The 18,534-nt window shown below is 42.3% G+C and overlaps 1 protein-coding gene across 5 annotated transcripts in view; it reads left to right on the top strand.

Moving 5' to 3' along the window:
• The window catches only part of LOC100748642, a 78,633-nt gene that overhangs the window by 40,398 nt on the left and 19,701 nt on the right, over positions 1-18,534 (top strand). For all 5 annotated transcript variants that reach the window (XM_024366875.2, XM_024366877.1, XM_024366876.2 and 2 more), the window contains 2 exons: positions 9,520-9,992; positions 10,483-10,717. In XM_024366875.2, the coding sequence (XP_024222643.1) occupies positions 9,520-9,992; positions 10,483-10,717 (708 nt within the window). The remainder of the gene's footprint in view (positions 1-9,519; positions 9,993-10,482; positions 10,718-18,534) is intronic.

Genomic DNA, 18,534 nt, shown 5'->3' with positions numbered 1-18,534 from the left:
CGCGCGAAGGAGAGTCCAAAATTAACGTGAACGCGGGTCGATGGGAAGAGGAAACGGTAGAGAGATGGTCGAGGACAGGAAAAGCGGTGCAACCGCGAGAAAAGGATAGAACGCACGGTCCCTCTATATTTAGAACTCGCGCATACCAGGCATTGTCAACGATTTCAGGCATGAAGTCGAGCGTGTCGTGGTCCGAGAAGAGCTTGCGAGCGTTCGGCGCGCGTAAACGCGATTCCCGTAACAGCACGGCGCGACGTTGACCGACATTACCGAATTTAATCGCCGGTGTTTCCCGGAAGGCTAACGACGATGCACTGCCCTCGATAGGACATGGCGCATTGTCGCGCGGAAATTTCGTTTGGAAGTTTGTTCGCGCTTCGGGTATTTCGCGGGCGACTGTCAATTTCGCTGGCGAAATCGTGGCTCGAGCAATTTATCGTCGCCTCGGCGCCAGTTACAAAACCGATTACGTATTAAATAACATCGCACGCAACATAGAATTCGTAGGATGCTAACGTTACCCAAGTGATCTCTCCGAGAGTTCCGATGATTCGAGGTACGGCTGCTAAATACGTAAACACGCTCGCCTAAGTACTCGCAAACAACTATAGAGTCCATTAAATTTACGTCGAAGGTATTGTGCTTCCTTGGCGCCCCCAACCATCCTTCTTACCCCTTTCCAGAATACATTTATCTCTTCAAACATACCCTCCAATCTACCACCCTTTTCGTCTTTCGCTTCCTGGAAGACGAATTCATTACAGCAAAAGCATGCCCGATTGGGCGGAACGACACTCAGTCGTTACGTAGTTACGTAGATAAATACGCGATGCTCCTGTTTCTTCGAAACACGAATGGAGACGAGAATGGACTCTGTTTGCGGGCTTAATTTTATTTCAAAACGCTCGGGATCTTCCATTTGAAATTCATCGAAATTTATGCAACGAAATACGAACGAAACTTCACGGTGCTCTGGACTCTGATGGAAAAAGTCTGAAGTACGAAGCGTTTACAATCGTATTCTCGTTGTCGTAAAAAGCACGCATTCTTCTTTCGCCACGCAAGAGTCAATGAATCGTTAGACTAATTGGAAAGCAACAAGAGCGTAGAATGCTCATTACAGCTACTGTCCGAAGTGCTGGCACTTGTGGACCACACAATTAATGTCTCGTCGCTAATGGTTTTATGGACGTGGAGAACTCACTGGGTTGCACGAAATCCCGGAGAATTTCCATTATAAATCGTCGGCTGTGGTGGCGTGGGCCGGGCAAAGTCAGCGAAAAAGATGGATGGTACGCGCCACGAAAGATGGTAGGTGGAGTTTCCACCGAGATTCGACCGGAACAGATCTAATGTTACGATCCTCGTACGCTCGATGGTTACTGGCTTCGCGCCCAGTTTTTCTTCCGGGGAACGTTCTCCCAGCTTGGAGCCTCTTTCATCTTTAGAGATCAACACCGTTTTCAAATCAACAGTTACGGGCTTTCGTTTCCTTACGAGTTACAGAATTAAACGATGCGGCACCGTTAACCAGCGTTAAAGACCATAATAACGCGTCTTGCGTAATCCGCTTTTCCACGGCAACAATTTAATATGCCAATATCCAAAGAGATTTCAGAGTTTCTAATAAAATAAGAAGTATTCGGGAGGCTGGTAGTGGGCGGTGAACGACGGTGCACAGCGATATGCTTCTGGCTGCTGAATTTTAATCGAAGAATAGAGAAAGGGATCTTAATTTTAGGAAATTTCCGAGAATAGAAGCCGCACCTTTCGTGGCAGTGCACCAGCCGGGAAACATCGGGACCGTAAATGCGGCATAAATTTCTCGGGCAAGCCGGTGCCTCGCAGGATCAGGAAAGAAGCCAATCTCCTGAAAAGCGTTAAATTATTAAACCGAATGGAAATGAATACGTTCGCCGTCAAGGGGAAATTTTAGACACGCGGTACTGTGCCTCTGTGCTTTTCCAGTCCGGAGAGTTAGAACTTCGTTAAACATTCGTTCGATTACTGCTTAAGTAATATTACGTTACAACTTCCGTGTACATCGAACAAACCCGGTATATTAGCCGGTTGTTTGAAATTCCTCGCGGCTACTTGTGACGTAGAGTCTCTTGGGATCCGTCGGCAAAGGTACAAAATATCTCCGAATCGCTACGAAGGAAAATCTGCGTATTCAAGCGAGAAACATTTCGTACGCGTCAGGTCCAACGCTTTACTTAAAGTTGGAATATCAGAAGGGGAGCAGGTCGACGATAAATCTGCCTGGTCGCCGTTTCTCGTCTGTTTTCCTTGTATCGGGGGTTCGGCCACAGATGCCGGATTTCCAAGACTTATTCCACCCATCAGTCGCTCTGATAGTTGTCACATTTATGATAAAAAAAAAAATCGACGTGAAAAACTTCGATTGGATGTAACGGTTGGGAAACTCGGGACAAGGAAAAACCATTTGGAAATCCGGTAATCCTATAGCATCCTGTCTATATCGGTGCCACGGTAAAAGTCTAAATATTCGAATCGATTAAGCGATCGTACGTACGTGGTCTTCGTTAAACTAACCATCAAGTATTCGATCAATCGTGCGAAATTTTTCAACCATTCGACGCAGTGCTGTCCGATAATGAAGATCGAAAGTTTCGTGGCGAGAACGTACTAAAACTGTCGGTCGAATTGACGGCCGATTAAGGTGGAAGAAGGAGCGTCCGGTCATGCGTATATCGAATTCCTTCGTACTCTTTTGAGAAGCCAGAAGGTAGTCGTAGATTGGTGAACAGGCATTCCTCGAAGGGAATGTCGTGGTTTATTTTAGTACGAAGGATGTGCTCGTTGTTCTCGACACGCTGGCTTCCAGGCGAATCGGAATTTTTGACCGAGTCTCATAGTGTCGCTTGTGGCTACTGGGATTTTCGTCGTTAAGTTTTGATCGACATTCTTCGCCAAGTCTTTAGTTGTCTTCGAACGTTTCTTTAAACAACGAAACATCGTATCAGCAAGTTCTAGAATTCCATGAATCGACGCGTGAAATAATTTCCATGATGCTATTGCTTCGTAATGCAAAAGTTGCGGAAGCTTCGGTTCACTGTAAGTTTCTTCGAGTGAATCAGCATAAAGAGACAAGCAAGAAATCTTCGAAACAGAAGCGCGAAACTTTCTACGCGCGACTTTCCGACATCCCACGAGAAGAATCAATCGTTACGCGCCAGCTATTGTGTCTTGTTCACCGTCATTTTAAGAGAATAAACAATCTGGAAGTAGAGCTTGATGCACCTATGTGCCCCTGAAAGCTCGAACAAAAATTGAATCGATTTGGCGCATACGAGTATCGTACAACGAGATCCATCATTCCTCAGATTTCAGATCCTATCGATGAATCAATTTCTTCGGTTCACACGGCCTTATCGTCTCTTCAACCAGAACCATCTGTTTGGAAATTGAAAATTCCCGTTCGTGGGTATTCATCCTGATCGAGATGTCCAGCTGGAATTTAAATTCAGTGAAATATCTGAGGGCGATAATCGAGACGAATAATTAATAATCACGAAGAAAGGGATTGTCCGAAAGAAAATTAATTTTGCCTTTTCCGCGTAGCTTGCGTGGAATAAAATTTCAGACAGCGAGAAACATAAATCAGACGGCGTTGGCCGGGTTTAACGAAGGGTCAAGCCGTAGATCCCGTTCTCTCGTCTTTGCCGTTGGCTTCGCGCCCCGATCGTTTCTCGTATTTTACAACTGACCATAGATAAAACTCTATAATTCATTGGTAAACAGGAAAGTTTTTGTTTACGGTTACTGCACGATGGACTTTACGGCTGACACGTCCGGAACCGCGAATATTGTTCGTGCGACTTCGATTTATCGTCCCCGGAACTAACCTGCTGGGGCGAACCAATCAGTTTAACGACAAATCGGCCAGACTCTAAATAAATAAATAAGTTTCGGCGTAAAATTCAATCGATAGAAACAGATACGATACTGCAAATTTCACGGCGATATAATCCGCTTACAACGAATACGATTTTCCAAACAAAAACAATGATCTACATGAAAATAACGAGAAGAATAGGTGTCTCGTAATTTTTTTGGAGGATCTCACAATTAATTTAGGATAATTTCATATTACAGAGTACGCTAAATTTTTCACGATGCTTTATCGTATTCTATGAATATTATTCTACATACAGAAAGTTGTGTTCTTATAAAAATACGAATAGTTGCATTGATCGCGCACCAAACACGATTTTGTGTCTGCGATTCGGCCGAGTGAGACAAGTGCTCCGTGCAGCGCCCACCCTTTTTATAGGAACAATTCCGTGGCTGCACGCTGCATGGGAGCGAAGAAAATGGAATTCCTCATTCTATACGTCGAAGTTATCTATGAATATACGTATGTAGTAGATGTACATGTGATCGCAGTAGTATCTGAATGCAAAATGCATGAAAAATTTCGATCGGATGAAAAACCTTTGATAATAAAAATTCTAATTGTTTTTAAGATCTGTTGTAGCGAATATATTTAATGGTACTCCTTAATGATTTACTATGTTTGGATTTTACTATGTTTGGAGTAAAAAGAATGTTACTATGTACGTTTATGTTTATTATATGTGTATTAATCTATGTTTCGACGAAAATAGAATGTATTATTGAGATACGTATAATTTTGCTAGACTAGATTGGCCGCGTAGTACTGACACACGTATGTGAATATGAGTGTGTGGAAGTAAGCGTGTGCGCGGAATTTGGAAAAACAGATGAATGCAACTGTTCTGTCTGGTATGGAAGATGGTGAGACAAAGAAAGTGCTGAGATGCGTGCAAATATATATCGACGAAGATCCTGGAAATCGTTTATTAAATAAATCTAAAACTATTTTAATATAAATTCTAAGTGTAACCTTAGTGTTCCTTTACTTTTATTTCGGCAATTAAGATCCACAATTCTCAACATATATAGAAATTGATACGTAAAAAATTAGGAAAATAACGAACGTGGGAAACTATATGTAAAGCTTACGCGCTGATTTTTCAACGGAAAGGCAATTTTCGCTGCTCGCGAATGATGCGGCGTGTAGACAATTCCTCGGAAGTTAGTCGATAATTCTATCTTGCCACGCGGCATAAATCTATGCTAGTTTCCCGTGCAAGTTAGCGAAGTTTCCAATTTGTATTGTATAACGTTCCTGCGTAGCGGAGCAACAAGTTTTAATCGCCATCTAACACGTCCTCGCGCGAACTGCGAGCTTCGTAACATCGAAATTTCACGGACGTGGATCGCGAAACGAAGAACGTGGAAAGCGAAGAATCGTGAAACACTCCTCGGCGAAGGCTAGTTGGATATGAATTTCTGAAAGTGATATATCCCATTCCTTTGGAGAATCACGTAGAAGGATTCTTCGCAGTCGGGGGCCAAGACGAGAGATTCTATATTCGAGAAACTTTTTCGATTTATCATCGAGTGCTTGCCGTGCCGCTCGTATTGCCAGGGAAACGTCTCGGGTACACGGTAACTTCGGCAAGCAAATAGATTCCTCGACGTGGAAGGATTAAAAGTTCGACGAATAACGTTGCCCTTCTGTTCGATGACGATTGCTAGGCTTTTAGCGAAACATCCAAGAACACACGCTCGACAAATAATTTTCTAGCAGCGAAAAATACCTGATGATGTTGGCGCAAATTCCGCGAGCGATAGTTTGTCAACACTTCGCGAATGCAAAATCTTCTAACACTTAGACCGGGTTGGTAAAATCTGCCATAACTGTTGCAACGTAATATATTTGCAAGTCGGAGTTTCAAAGTTTGCCCTTTTCGTTGGTTCATTGATCAGATCTGTCATAAATATACGAGAATCGGTAATTATGCGTCCGTGTATTATAATAATTTCCATTTTGCAAATATTTGCCTGATACATTTCGCGTTTTCATACTGTTTTAATTAGCTCCACGCGGTTCGAAATATTAATGGCCCAATTGTTACATGAAGCAACGCAATATCCGGCACCTATTCATTTAATTATTTGTAATTCATTCAATGGCGAATTTACGTCATTGTGTTATAAGTTGTTTTTTTTTTATACGAATCCAACTATCGAAGAACAAAGCTTCAGTTATATAACTAGGTTAATTTATGCGCAAGTAAATACTATTTATCAATGTAATTACGACCAGGTATGATTTAAATTAGACTCTATTGTTCGTCAGACAGTCCTATCGATCTTTTTGTCTTTTAAAGCATTCGCGCTTTAAACTCGGCTCGACGAAACTTTGAATATTAAACAACAAGGGGGGTATAAACGCAAAAAGACAAATCATAACAAACCCATTAATGTACAAAAATGGCTTTCAGTAATCTTCCAAAGGACTCGCTCTTTCTCTTGAAAATTATTCAACAGCTCGCGGGACGTTGTCCTGTTTCGATCCAACAAACACTCTTTGGCAGCTACATATAAGGAGGATTCATACTCGTGTTAATCCTGCAGGGATTCGCACGTTGTAGAGTTTAGCTGATTAACTGCTAACTTTTCCTTTCTTTTTGGTAACAGGATTTATTTCACAGAGAGTACAGAAGCGAACGGTAGAAATTGAACTTCGACCTCGGACCACGGTCCGTTCGACATTACATTAAAACGTTCTCCGCTTGTTCCGTTAATTGCGTCCCGGGGCGTCGTCAATTAATAGAATGAAACGAAGCGGGACCACGTGCATGCCCAGCTGCGAGAAAATGAATTGGTGGCAAATTAAATGATACAAAAGGGAAAAGAAGCAGGCACAAGCGAGCTAGACAGTTGCGCAAAGCGGTATCCCGTGGGAAATTATAAATAGAAGGTATAATACTGAGACCAGCGCGCAGTCTGACATTGCGGTACCTAATACAAATAGTTAAACCAGCCGACCAATTTATTTGAATTATCATGCAGCTTTTACGAACCGCTACATCGTATCTATAATTGTCTGTCGTTATCGGACCTGACTCTCGATATCTAAATTTCGAAAGTTACATGAAGTTCGATAGAAAACCAACGACTTCTCCAACTATTAGGTTTCTCGTGTTACGATAAGGAGAGATCAACTATTAAAACGCGGAAACGCCGTTGGCGAAACGAAGAGCGGAACGTACTGCGAAGAAAACAATTACTGGCTGGCTATGGAAAAGGTGTAGACTATGTAGGAACGAGTACGAAATCGAGGCGGATCCTATCTCGACGAAAGAAAGATGAGATTCTTAAAGGAAAAAGGAATAAAACCGTAAACAACGTGGTAAAATCTTGCGGTACATGAAAGAAGGAGGATAGTGCTCAGCCGTTCTTTCTCCTGGTACAGCGATGGAAGACGAAACGTGCTTTTAAACTGAGGCACTGAACAGGGCAAAAAGAAAAGGAACATCGGTACGAAAAGGGTGTGAAAAGGGAAAACGGGACACGTTCTACACGCGCAAGGATCAGATTTACGTGGCCAACAGGAGAAGATATACACTTTTGGCGCGACTTTTGCAGCAAGAGATCAGTCACAGAAACGCTTTGCCCGAAGAATTTCTCGAGATTCTCTAAAAAGCCCTATGACGGTGTCGCGTTTCAAATTTCAAGATAAACCGGTCGAAGCGCGAGCTGATAAGTGGCGTCGTCGGTTAAAGAGGAAAACGTGAATCAGTCGAGGGGTACTTCACCGTCGAAACCGCTGCAGACACTCTAACATTTTCCTTGATCTCTTTGCCGCGAGCACGCTCCAAAATTCTTAACTGCATACTTTAAAGAAATTAAACACCTTTTAATCGAAGCTGCAAATCCGTCGAATCTGTCCAATATAAAATAGTTGTAGTTACGTTGCCGCTAAATTTAGAACTCTTTGTTGATATATATTGTAGGACTTCGAATCGAGAGAGAAGAATCTTTCAAGAGCATGGAATGTTCAACGTTGAATATTCCGTGACAGTGACAGAGACAAAGACTTCTGAAACAGCGGCGATCTTTTCGAGCGACGCGACGTACGAAAGTTCTGTTTTCATATTTCTGCATATCGATGCTGTCAAAGAACAACATACATCCAATGTTACGTTCCATAATGGACAAACGTACACTGAGCAAATTCCAACGGGACCGAGCTATACATTTTTCCTTGAAGTACAAAAATAAACAAAGAAACGTCTGGTTTCGCTAGTATCTCGTGCGCTAATATTTGTTAATGAAATTTGCGAGTTCCATAGAACAGGCAGCAAGATTACGTAATAGACGTGGCGACGATTCTACGACATTTTGCGTGAAAGGAGTACGTCCATAAATGATGCAAATTAACGGACTGTCCGCGAAAGAGAATGACATGGGTGTGGTTGATTAAATTGTACTAGACACGGACGTAGGAAAGTAATTCTTATTCTTTGCTGCGGAGGATTTTTATCATTATACACTCCATTATCGTACTAAAATTATTTATAAAAGAATATACAGAGTTTATAAGAGTAGACAATGGAGAAGTAAATAGGTTAAAACTAAGAATAAACAAATTACAAATCTACAGCACGAAATTCCTTAAATTAAGAACTTGTAATGTCATAAATCTCGAAACAATATTCCTGTGAAACGGATCCTTTTGTGAATTATTGTGCTTGTCGTATGCACTCGCTGCTTAACGAGAAAATAGGAAAACTCGTACCATTTGAAATTCATATGCTTGGAACGTTTACACAATAGCTTCCGGTAAGGGAAAGATATTTCAAAAACTTTTATGAAAATCTTTCATACCCCGCTATAAAACATCGGGACTAAAGAACGTGTTTACGTTGATTTTGTTCTCTTTTCGCGCCAGAGACTCGAATCGTTTCGTCGTAGGTTATTCAACGATTTCGCAATTTTATCAGTGGAGAATAAATTCGAGAATTACGGCGTTCGTTGCGATAGTGGCCTTTCGAGAAAGTCGCACAACTCCATGACAAATTCAGTTACGTATGGAACGGAATTCGGCTGCGTTTGTGCGTCCGTCGATGTCAAACCCAGATCGCGCACTGCGTTGATAGCAACTAGGAAAACGAGGGAAAAAAATAAACATAGTCGAAACAGCGAAATCGATTGCACCGCGTTTTTTTTCCGCGAACCGAATTTACAAGTTTCGTCTTTGTCGAGAGCGTAGTCTCTTGACTAGATCGGCCTAAACTAGTTTCTGGCCGATTATTTTGTTTTTTTCTCCGTTTTTTTTTGTCTCTTCGTTCCTTTATATTCCACATGGCAAGCCCGTGGTGAATAAAATTTCGCGAATACAATTTTCAACATATTACGGAAAAACGCATTAACGTAAAGAAAGAGAACGTACATTTAACGAATACCAAACATCCTTAGCCGATTATAAGATCGTTGAATTTCTCGACGTTCAGTTGCTGCAGCGGTTCGTCGAGCGAAACATATATTTCGAGATTTCCGTTGGCTGAAACATTTCGCCGAGAAGAGAATATTCTAGTACTATACAAGGCTTATAATAACTAAAATATCATTAGAAAATGGCATCTATTAACAAGCTTCTCTTGACCATTAATGTTTCAGTCACTGGGACGGCCGCGGAAGCCACACGCGAGGCGGAGGAGTCACTGTGGAATACGTACGACGCGAGAAGGAGCGGCCGAACCTTTGCCTCGTCCTTCAGTATGGAACGTACCACCGGAGAAACCAAATCTATCGGAAAGTTTCACCAGACAACTTCCTGGCACGCGGACAGCTCGAGTTCCCGGGAACGAGTCACGCTGGACTCGTTAAAACCGACCAGCGAGAGCCTGGACGAGGACGAAGAGGAGGAAGAGAAGATCGAAATGAACAGGAATATCGAAGCGACGTATAGGACGGGAAAGAATGACACGGGAAAAGTGAAAATCTCGAACGAAAACGCGACCGTGTTTTCGAGGAGTATGAATGACACAAGGCAGAAAATAAATCTATCTACTTCACGGACGTTTATCCAATCAACGCCAGAACGATGGAGCTTTAACGCGAACATCATTTCCCCGGCAAGTTTTGACAACGTAAGTCGTATCATGTTTCTGCTGTTAACCTTACGTCTCCTCGATTATCGCTGCTATGTAACTTGCACGACTAGAGGAAGAACGAAACGATCTGGTTTCACTGTTCGTTGCCGCTATAAGGCAATTGAAAACGAAGGGACTAATGAAATCTCGAGCGATAAAAGAATTAAACGCGAAATAATATACATTATTTTAACGTAATAACGGTAGATATATATTTTCCGCGTGGCCAATGATTTTACAGCAGGTCGATAACTATAATTTAACGTTATCACGATACCAGTTACCCAAAGCATCGTTACGCCGTTATATAATTAACGACCTGACACCTGAGGATTAGAGGATTATTGCTTATCGATCGTGTAAATTTTCAATCCTGCCAGACTTAAACTAACGTTAGCTTTAAAATTGAACCGTACCAGGTGTAATAGCCAAGAAAAAGTTCCATACACCTCGTGTAAACTATCACGTAACTTTCAAATATGTGTAGATAGTGGCGACGCAGAAAGCCAAGTTATTCGACTCCTGGAAAAATCGGAGGAATGTCAGCACAACGCCGACTCCGTTCGTTGTAAACGATGTTATACGTCGTCAAATGAGGCACGTTACAGAAAAGAACGCGTGCGAGAAATTCACTATCGGTGACGACACTAAACAAGAATTTTACAGTCCGAGGTATCCAGAAAACTATCCAAACCTCACGGAGTGCGTGAAAGTCCTAGAAGGTGAGTAAAAGTTTTTCTCTTCCTCGTTTAGGTCGTTTCGAAAGATAAAAGACTACTCTTTGCGAAAGCGTTTTGATATTGTTCCATATTCGAAACACGAAATGCCACGAGCATGGTATATTACATCAAACAGAGTAAATTTATTATAGCAGCGAATTTCCACTTATCTCGATAACTCGTGGAATTAACTAGACGCTAACTGTGCACGTCGGAGTTCGAGTTTGATATTCCACTCGTTTCATATGTATAAGTTCGTCGTAGCCTGCTGGCTACGGCACCGACCAAACTTCGAAAAGGGGCGAACGACTAACACGCGCGACGCCGTGATTGATACACTCTGGTGGTTTCGTTGGTCCGACGAGGAGATACTGTCCGATGCCGACAGTAAATTTCTCTGCCGCTCGTCGATACAATGCATTCGTGCACGTCGGCGAGTCGAAAGAAGCGCATCAATTTTTCCCTTCTCGCTGTCCGCTCGGATGTCGAATAAACAGTGGCAAGCATCGAATTTATAATAAACGGGCCACAGGGAAAACTAGCACGGAGAATTAATAGCGTCGGCAAACTGCGGTGTTTCGTCGCGACCGATCGCTCGTAAAGGAAACGCATTACGATTCGCGACGAGCAAACAACTGATTCCACGCTACTTTTACCACCGTGAATTCAACGCGAAACTACATCCTTCTTGCATCCTTGACGTATCAACCGACCCGGGAAGAGTAATTGCGTAAAACGGTCTGGCGAATGCGAGTCGAAATAATAAATCATGCCTGGCTCCAAGTTTTGATAACGAATCGATAAATCATGGACGAGGCGACTGGAAATCCATTCTCGCGAGGAACGCGAGAAACGTTTCCCGAACAATCGTGTAAAAACTTGATTCCATAAAAATGATGAAGATATTCATTACCTTTTATCGGTATCCCTTTTCACGGTTTCTGGAAGTTCCTGAAGAATACTGTCTGGGCAACGAACGTAATTACGTGCATTTATGGTTCCATTTGCGTCAAATATACGAACCGTGACGCGAGATACCCGTAACTCTTTCGTCCTTTCGTTCCAGGGTTAGGGTGAGTAAACGAAGAGAAAGAGGTAGTAAAAGGCACGAGCCATTCGAGGAACGCTCGTTCCTTTTAGATGATCCAAACGCCTCGAAACGCGTCGGATTGAGCAAACGAGGGCAGCTGGGTCGTGTTGGAAATTGAGTCAGGGTCGACGAGCCTCAGACTGTGGACGCGCCGAATCTTCTTCTGACGTACCAAAATAGTATCCACCGCGATCGCTGGTCCTCGGCCGAGTTTTGGAAACGATAGGTTCGACAGTAGTCGCATCTGTTTTCTTTGTGTAAAAACCGTAAAATTTCCGGTTGGAAGCCGGTTTTCCAAATAAAAATAAATATCAGAAGGCAACGTTGTAAATCATTTATGAGCGTAGCTTGCAGACCGGTGAATAAATTCAGATTGAACCGCTTGTAAATCACACACAACCGGATGTCGATACGAACCGATGTGCCTTATTTCCTTTCTGGGCGTCTAACGTGCGCTACGCTATTGGCTCGGATTTACATGTGAGGGCGGATCGTCATGGATTACGAATAGCTGCGGTACGTAGCGAGTTTAAACCGTTACAACGTGCGCTGAATACGTTTAAGAATGTATTTTCTCTGATAATATTCTTTCCACGGTTTATCCTGACCGGCTGATAAGAGAGAGCTGCTGCAATTGCTTGTCGACTGATAAGAAAGTATAATCTTCGTTTAAAATAACCTGTTTAAAGCTTCGTACGAACGAAATTATATCGTAGATGCTGGAAGGAAACGAGAATCAATACGAGAACGTTAGCTTAAACGATCCTTGCAGCACGATGTGATTAGATGATTTGGAAACACCGATTATCCTATGGTTAGGAGCTATTTACGATTGAAATCATTTAATCGAAAGATTTTTGAATAGATATGTGCGAAGGAAATTATTTCTAAAATAACATCAAGGATCGTTTTCGTAAATATGGAATTCAATTTTTCTAGTTATTTACACTCACGAACCGATTAGTGACGAACAACATACTATAACTAGCATCATTAAAGGGACCAATATGTTGATGCATCGCAACCTCTATTACATTGATCGAAGTGATTACGACATATTAAGCACCCTATGTAAATTACGACATCCAATTATCCTAAACATCAATACGGAACTGGCAGGGATTAAGGAAGTTTCGGCGTAAATTGACGCAATTCACTCTCCGTTAAATCGTTTGAAATTGTATAAATTGCGCAACAACAGTGCTATTAAGTTGCACCGTGGCGCATTTAGTTACCATCGTTTCAAAACTCAACAGCGCAATCGTTGTTATTTCAAGTGCTGTTCTTAGTTTGCCGCCTTCGTTTCCTTCCTATGATTTCTTACGTGTCTAGGTGAACTCGTTAAACTCGACGAAAGCCTAGTTCTCGACACACGACGACGAATCGTCGAAACTTTTGGAGGATCATCGAGCGAAACAAAGGTCAATGTTTCAATCACGTTTCGGCCGGTATGTCCCGGCGACAGGCCAGACACGATCAAAGTTTAATTGGAACAATTCGAACTTCTCTCTACTGTCGCGACGCTCAAAGACGAACCGCTCGAAGCGAGGGCAGATCTATGTGCGCGCGCGTTCGAGTCCAACTGCAATTGCGAATTGATGGACGATCGAGCGCAAAGACTACTTGATTGTGTGCTCGATGTAGCACAGATAACGGGTAGTTTAGATCGAAATTGGTATTCCGTATGCATTCGCGATGCAGCTTCAGATTCGTACGAATCCTATGTTGGAAAAACACGCGGACCGCAAAGGCTAATGCAACCTAAATGTATGGTGCGATTACTGAAAGGACACGATAAATCCGTCAACGTGATCAGTTCGTTCCCATTTGCTTCTTTTCCGCGACGCTGTATCGATAAGTTTAATGGATTTCTGCAATTTTTCAAAAGAATTCAAAAAAGAAGGGAAAAAGATAGATCTGGAGAATCTCGTTCGAATAAAATAACTGATCGAGAACGAAACATTCGCGGTGGAACATTCCTCGTATGTCGTGCTTGTGCGATATTGCATTCGCCACGATAACATTTTCTCGTTCTAGAAAATCGCTCGGTCGTAAACTACGGATTTTGCTGGTTTATCGGCAAGTTCCAAGAAACACTGGAAATTAGAACAATAATTGAGTCAATGAATCGACGCCGCTATATAACGCGGACACGGCTCTCGTTCGCCTTCCTTTTTAATTCTTTCTATTCTGGCTGACGCTCCTGATCGAAGAGCTCACGCAAACGGGCCAAGTAACCCTTGCGGAGAAACCGGCATCGGGAGAAGGTCCTAATTGCACGGATGAAACCTTTTTAATTGCTCGCTCGTGAACACGATAACGCGGTTACATCGGTATCATTATGAAATGTGGGACACCTTTAAGCAGTTGGAGCCACTCAGGCACGTTAATGAGATCACAGTTGGTTGGAGACTGAATAAGCATTCGCCGGATGAAACGCGATCGAACCTCTTCCGTTTTGTGGAATAACGAAGAAATGGGGCTCGAAGAACAGCAGTTCGTTAAACGGGTACGCTTGATCTCCCTTGAAGAACCGTGCGGTAACCTGACCAAACGACACAACTTCTTTTCTAATTACGAACGAATAATCAAACTCTCTCTCTTTGCGATCGTCGCCATCGTCAAATCGGTGGAATTCACCGATAATACAGCTTATAAATTATTAGCGTAATCCGTGACATAGTCATCCATGCGAAGGACAACCGGTTCTAAGCTCGAGGAACATGTGACGCCGCTTATCGATCCCATTTACGGGCGTCGGTCGACTTCCAATGTCGAGTAAAGAAGATCGACCTTCGAAAGTGGATAACGAGGACACCATGTTTCGCGAACGATAACCAAAGAAAGCGGAAATCTGGCGAAACGCGAAAAGTTGCGAATGACACTTGGACGAACGCGACCACGATCACGACACGAGACTCGATCATACTCCATTTTTCGCAGACATCACCGCTACTTGATACTTCGTTACCAGTTCGTTCTCCCTGTCTCGTTACCTGTAACCACCAACCAATTTAGCAGCAGTGTAGGCAAGCGCAATTTAAAGCGCGTCGACGAGCGTACCACGGCTTTCTTACCTCTGCCAAGTTTCGCGTTTCACGCTACGGAACACAGACTAGCGATAAAAAGTTTCCCTCTACCACGTGTGTAACATCGAGGCACGTTCGTTTGTCTCCTTTACCACTTATATCTCACCATTATTGCCAGTTTTTACGCGATCGGAATTGTGCTAAATGGTGTGAGTCAGAGACGCGATCGTGCTATTCGACAGCAAGGTTAATACTTTCGATGTTTGGACATGACCCGCGGGAGACATCGAAGGATAGAAACTGGTAAAAAAAGAAAAGAAAGGAAAAAGGTAGCAACCTAGAGCCCGAGAGAAAAAGGCTTTCTAGAATCGTCGGAGATAGAAGGAAGTCGTGGCTAAGTTCCAAAGTGGACGAGCAAATCTAGTTATCAACCACTCAGGAGGTAAGGGGCCATCAAAGAACCGTTTAATGCGACCCCACGTAAATCAAGGGCGACCGCCCTTCTGCCGTCTCCGTGTTTCGTGGAACATCGAAATACTCTAAGGCCGAGAGTCTGTGCAAGGGAAGCCATTAATTGCGGTAAGACACTGCGCTTGTCCTTGAACTAAAATGGCGCTAAAGACCACCCACAATGTGCGTTCCCATCGATCAACTTTACCGAAGAAACTGCTACCGATTACACCCCAATTGCACCGTCGAAGAAACGGCCTAACTTATGTTGAGAAAGATCAATCGAGAGTAAACCAGATTGTAGGAAAGTTAGGTGATTTATCAGTGAAAAAGGAAAGAAGAGATAACACATAATATGTTTCCACGCTAACGAACAAGTCACAACTTCCATGGGCGATAAAATGATAAAGAACCAAGACATTTTTCCACGGACATTTTTAATCAACGGAACGGCCAGAGATTACGTGCGATTTAACGATTTCGATCGTTGAAATTACTTCGGTCCGTGTTCGAATCGGTAAATTCATTGGGGAGCAAGGACAGCGCAGTTAGCTGTGATAAAGTTGGTGCTGGTTAATTCCTTCTTGCGGCTGGCTCGTTCTCCATTGTCCTCTACAGCCGCGTTCCATGACGAGTGGCATCGTCGAACGCACCTCTAACTGCAATGAATCACTACGAAAGCGGAAATCTCGGCCGAGCGACCGTTTAAGCGCGTACAACGAAGTGCATCGATGCATTCCCATCTATTCTATCCTGATGTCTATACATCAGCCTGTGACAAAACGACGTGTTCTCGGTTCGTTTCAATCGTAATGTCGAATAAGCGCAAGAAAATCGCCTTCGAAGCGCAAAACAAATCGTTTTAATTCAACCTGCGCGCATCGAGCGAATCGAACGTAATGTCGTTTCATCTGTGCTTTACGATACGTTAATTTTTCTCCCGATATTCCTTGCTACAAATCAACCTTTCTCCAAACGATCGTGACGATATCTTTAGAGAGACATTGGACAAAATCCAAAGAAAAGCGCCACTGGAAAGTTTCATCAAATTATATCGTCGAAGAAACTGTATTTAATTCACGATCGAACGTTGAGGAATACGCGCGTCCCAAAGTGTAGATAAAGAAGAGCGCTGGTATATAAAATCCCTGAGGATCTGTCTCGGCAAACTCTCCCCTTCATCGGCTCTTAACAACGTATCTCCGAAAATGGCTCGCTTTTCAGGATGGATCATGCCCCTTCTCGGTCATCCTTGTCGGGAGTGCTCGTTAAATGTTCTCACTCAACGGGATACGACTTGATGCGAATGTAAAAGAATCGGCTCGCTCTATTTCCCAAACTCGTAGCGTCCTTAAGCCGCCTAATACCGTGTAAAATATAGCTAGCCTTCCCGCGGCTCCGCCTAAAATATAGTCGTGTCTCTCCCCTTTACATTTCCCTCTAACGGCGGTTTTTCGCGGAATCCAATTCATTGGTTTCTCCTGCGTTAATGAAAACCATAAAAATGTTTCCTTCTTTTTACATCGGATGATCACGATCCAATTTTTACGATGCCTTTCCACCGACTCTCAGCTAAATATAATTTAACGAACGGTCGACATTTTACGCTCAGTTAAACAAGACGGGTGATCACTTTTTCGCGACTGTTTTTCGCTCGATATTCGTCGTTATACCATAGAAATAATCCTTCGCAGCAGACCGATCTATTATCGTCGACCCTTTGCCGATTTAATGGTCGTCCTCAAAGTAAATGGATATATTACACGAATCCGTGGGTGGATCTGAATAGGATATCATAAATCATCGACCATGAAAAAATGAGTTCCAGACAGGTTACAGTAGAGGTCGCGAAACATTTTCGAGAGATTTAAACGTAACAGAAAGTAAACTCGGGACTGGATTCCATGGAGACCTCGTTCTCCCCTTCTTATTCCATTCCATTCGAAGGAAAAGTGAAATAAAATCGCAATAAAGTTTGCTCGTTTGCCGCGCAATGAAAGCGAAATACCGAGTGCAAATTTATTTACATCTGTCATTAGGTTGTTAGCTCAATATTCGGTGAAACGTCGTTTGCACTGGCCGGCGATATAATTCCATCGCTTCAAGAATACAAACTATTTCTATTCGCGTGGAAATAGGTGCGATAGGTCGTCAAAGAAATAATCAAGTTGAAAATTGAAAAAATATTATCCAGCAAAGAATTGAATTGACGTTACTTTCGCGTTATAAATTCATCATTTCTCTCGAATAAAGAAGCTTTTACATCGTCCCGGCTTCAAGCATAAAGAGAACTCTGTTTTTAGATATAGATTAATTTTATGTTATTTTACTTATATTTATTTATATATGTATATATTGTGCATATATATTTCATATTTATTTATTTACTTTGGAAATGATGCTACAGTACGCGCGGTACTTATTCGATTTAGCATAAAGTTGGAAATTTGAACAAAAAATTTTCACGAAATCACGAAATCTGAAACAGAAAACGTAACGTTCAAAATCCAACGCGTATATAAAATCGGATTTCCACATTTTACTTTTGTTTTCGCAAAAGAAAAAAAAACAGTTATACTTTATATCAATGTTTCGAATTAAAAATGTCTTGTTTGCTTTCGTTTCATAAATACCTGCACGCGCCAGAATATATTTCTGTCTATGGTTTTACCATGGGAAAAGTTTGCAAATATTAATCGGCGGTGCAGTTGCAAGAAATAAATATCCGATTTGAACAAGGAGGGAAACTACACCATTTTACCGGGGCTTCGGGAACAGACCGACTAGGTCATTCAACTCTCAGGAACCGTGCAACGCTCTTCCTTATCTTGCCAATCTCTATGGAAAATTCGATGAACTACCCGTGGAGATGCTGATCATTATTGCGACCACGAATTCAGGCTATTGGCTTGAGACCTTCAAAAGTCCATTACACTTCTTTTTATAGAAACTTTTGAACAATTTTCGCTAAAATTACCAGAATAAAATTTATACTCTACCCTAGAAAAATCTGTTTGACGAGTAATTTTTTAATCTTTCTGTGAAAACTTTTACATTTCCAAATGGAGGTAATTATACGTTTTCGGCTCTTAATATATTCTACGTTATAATTCACATTAAATAGAGCGATATCTTTTAAAATTATTCGTCCGAAATTACTCGAAAGATCAATAATAAATTTTAGATATACGAAAGCTAAGCACGTACGATTGCAATATTTTTTCGCGGTAGACACCTAAGAAAGGCTTTCT

This window comes from Bombus impatiens, unplaced genomic scaffold (assembly GCF_000188095.3).
Source record: "Bombus impatiens unplaced genomic scaffold, BIMP_2.2 scf_0248, whole genome shotgun sequence".
Taxonomy (NCBI): domain Eukaryota; kingdom Metazoa; phylum Arthropoda; class Insecta; order Hymenoptera; family Apidae; genus Bombus; species Bombus impatiens.
This window is presented reverse-complemented; position numbering and strand designations above follow the sequence as displayed.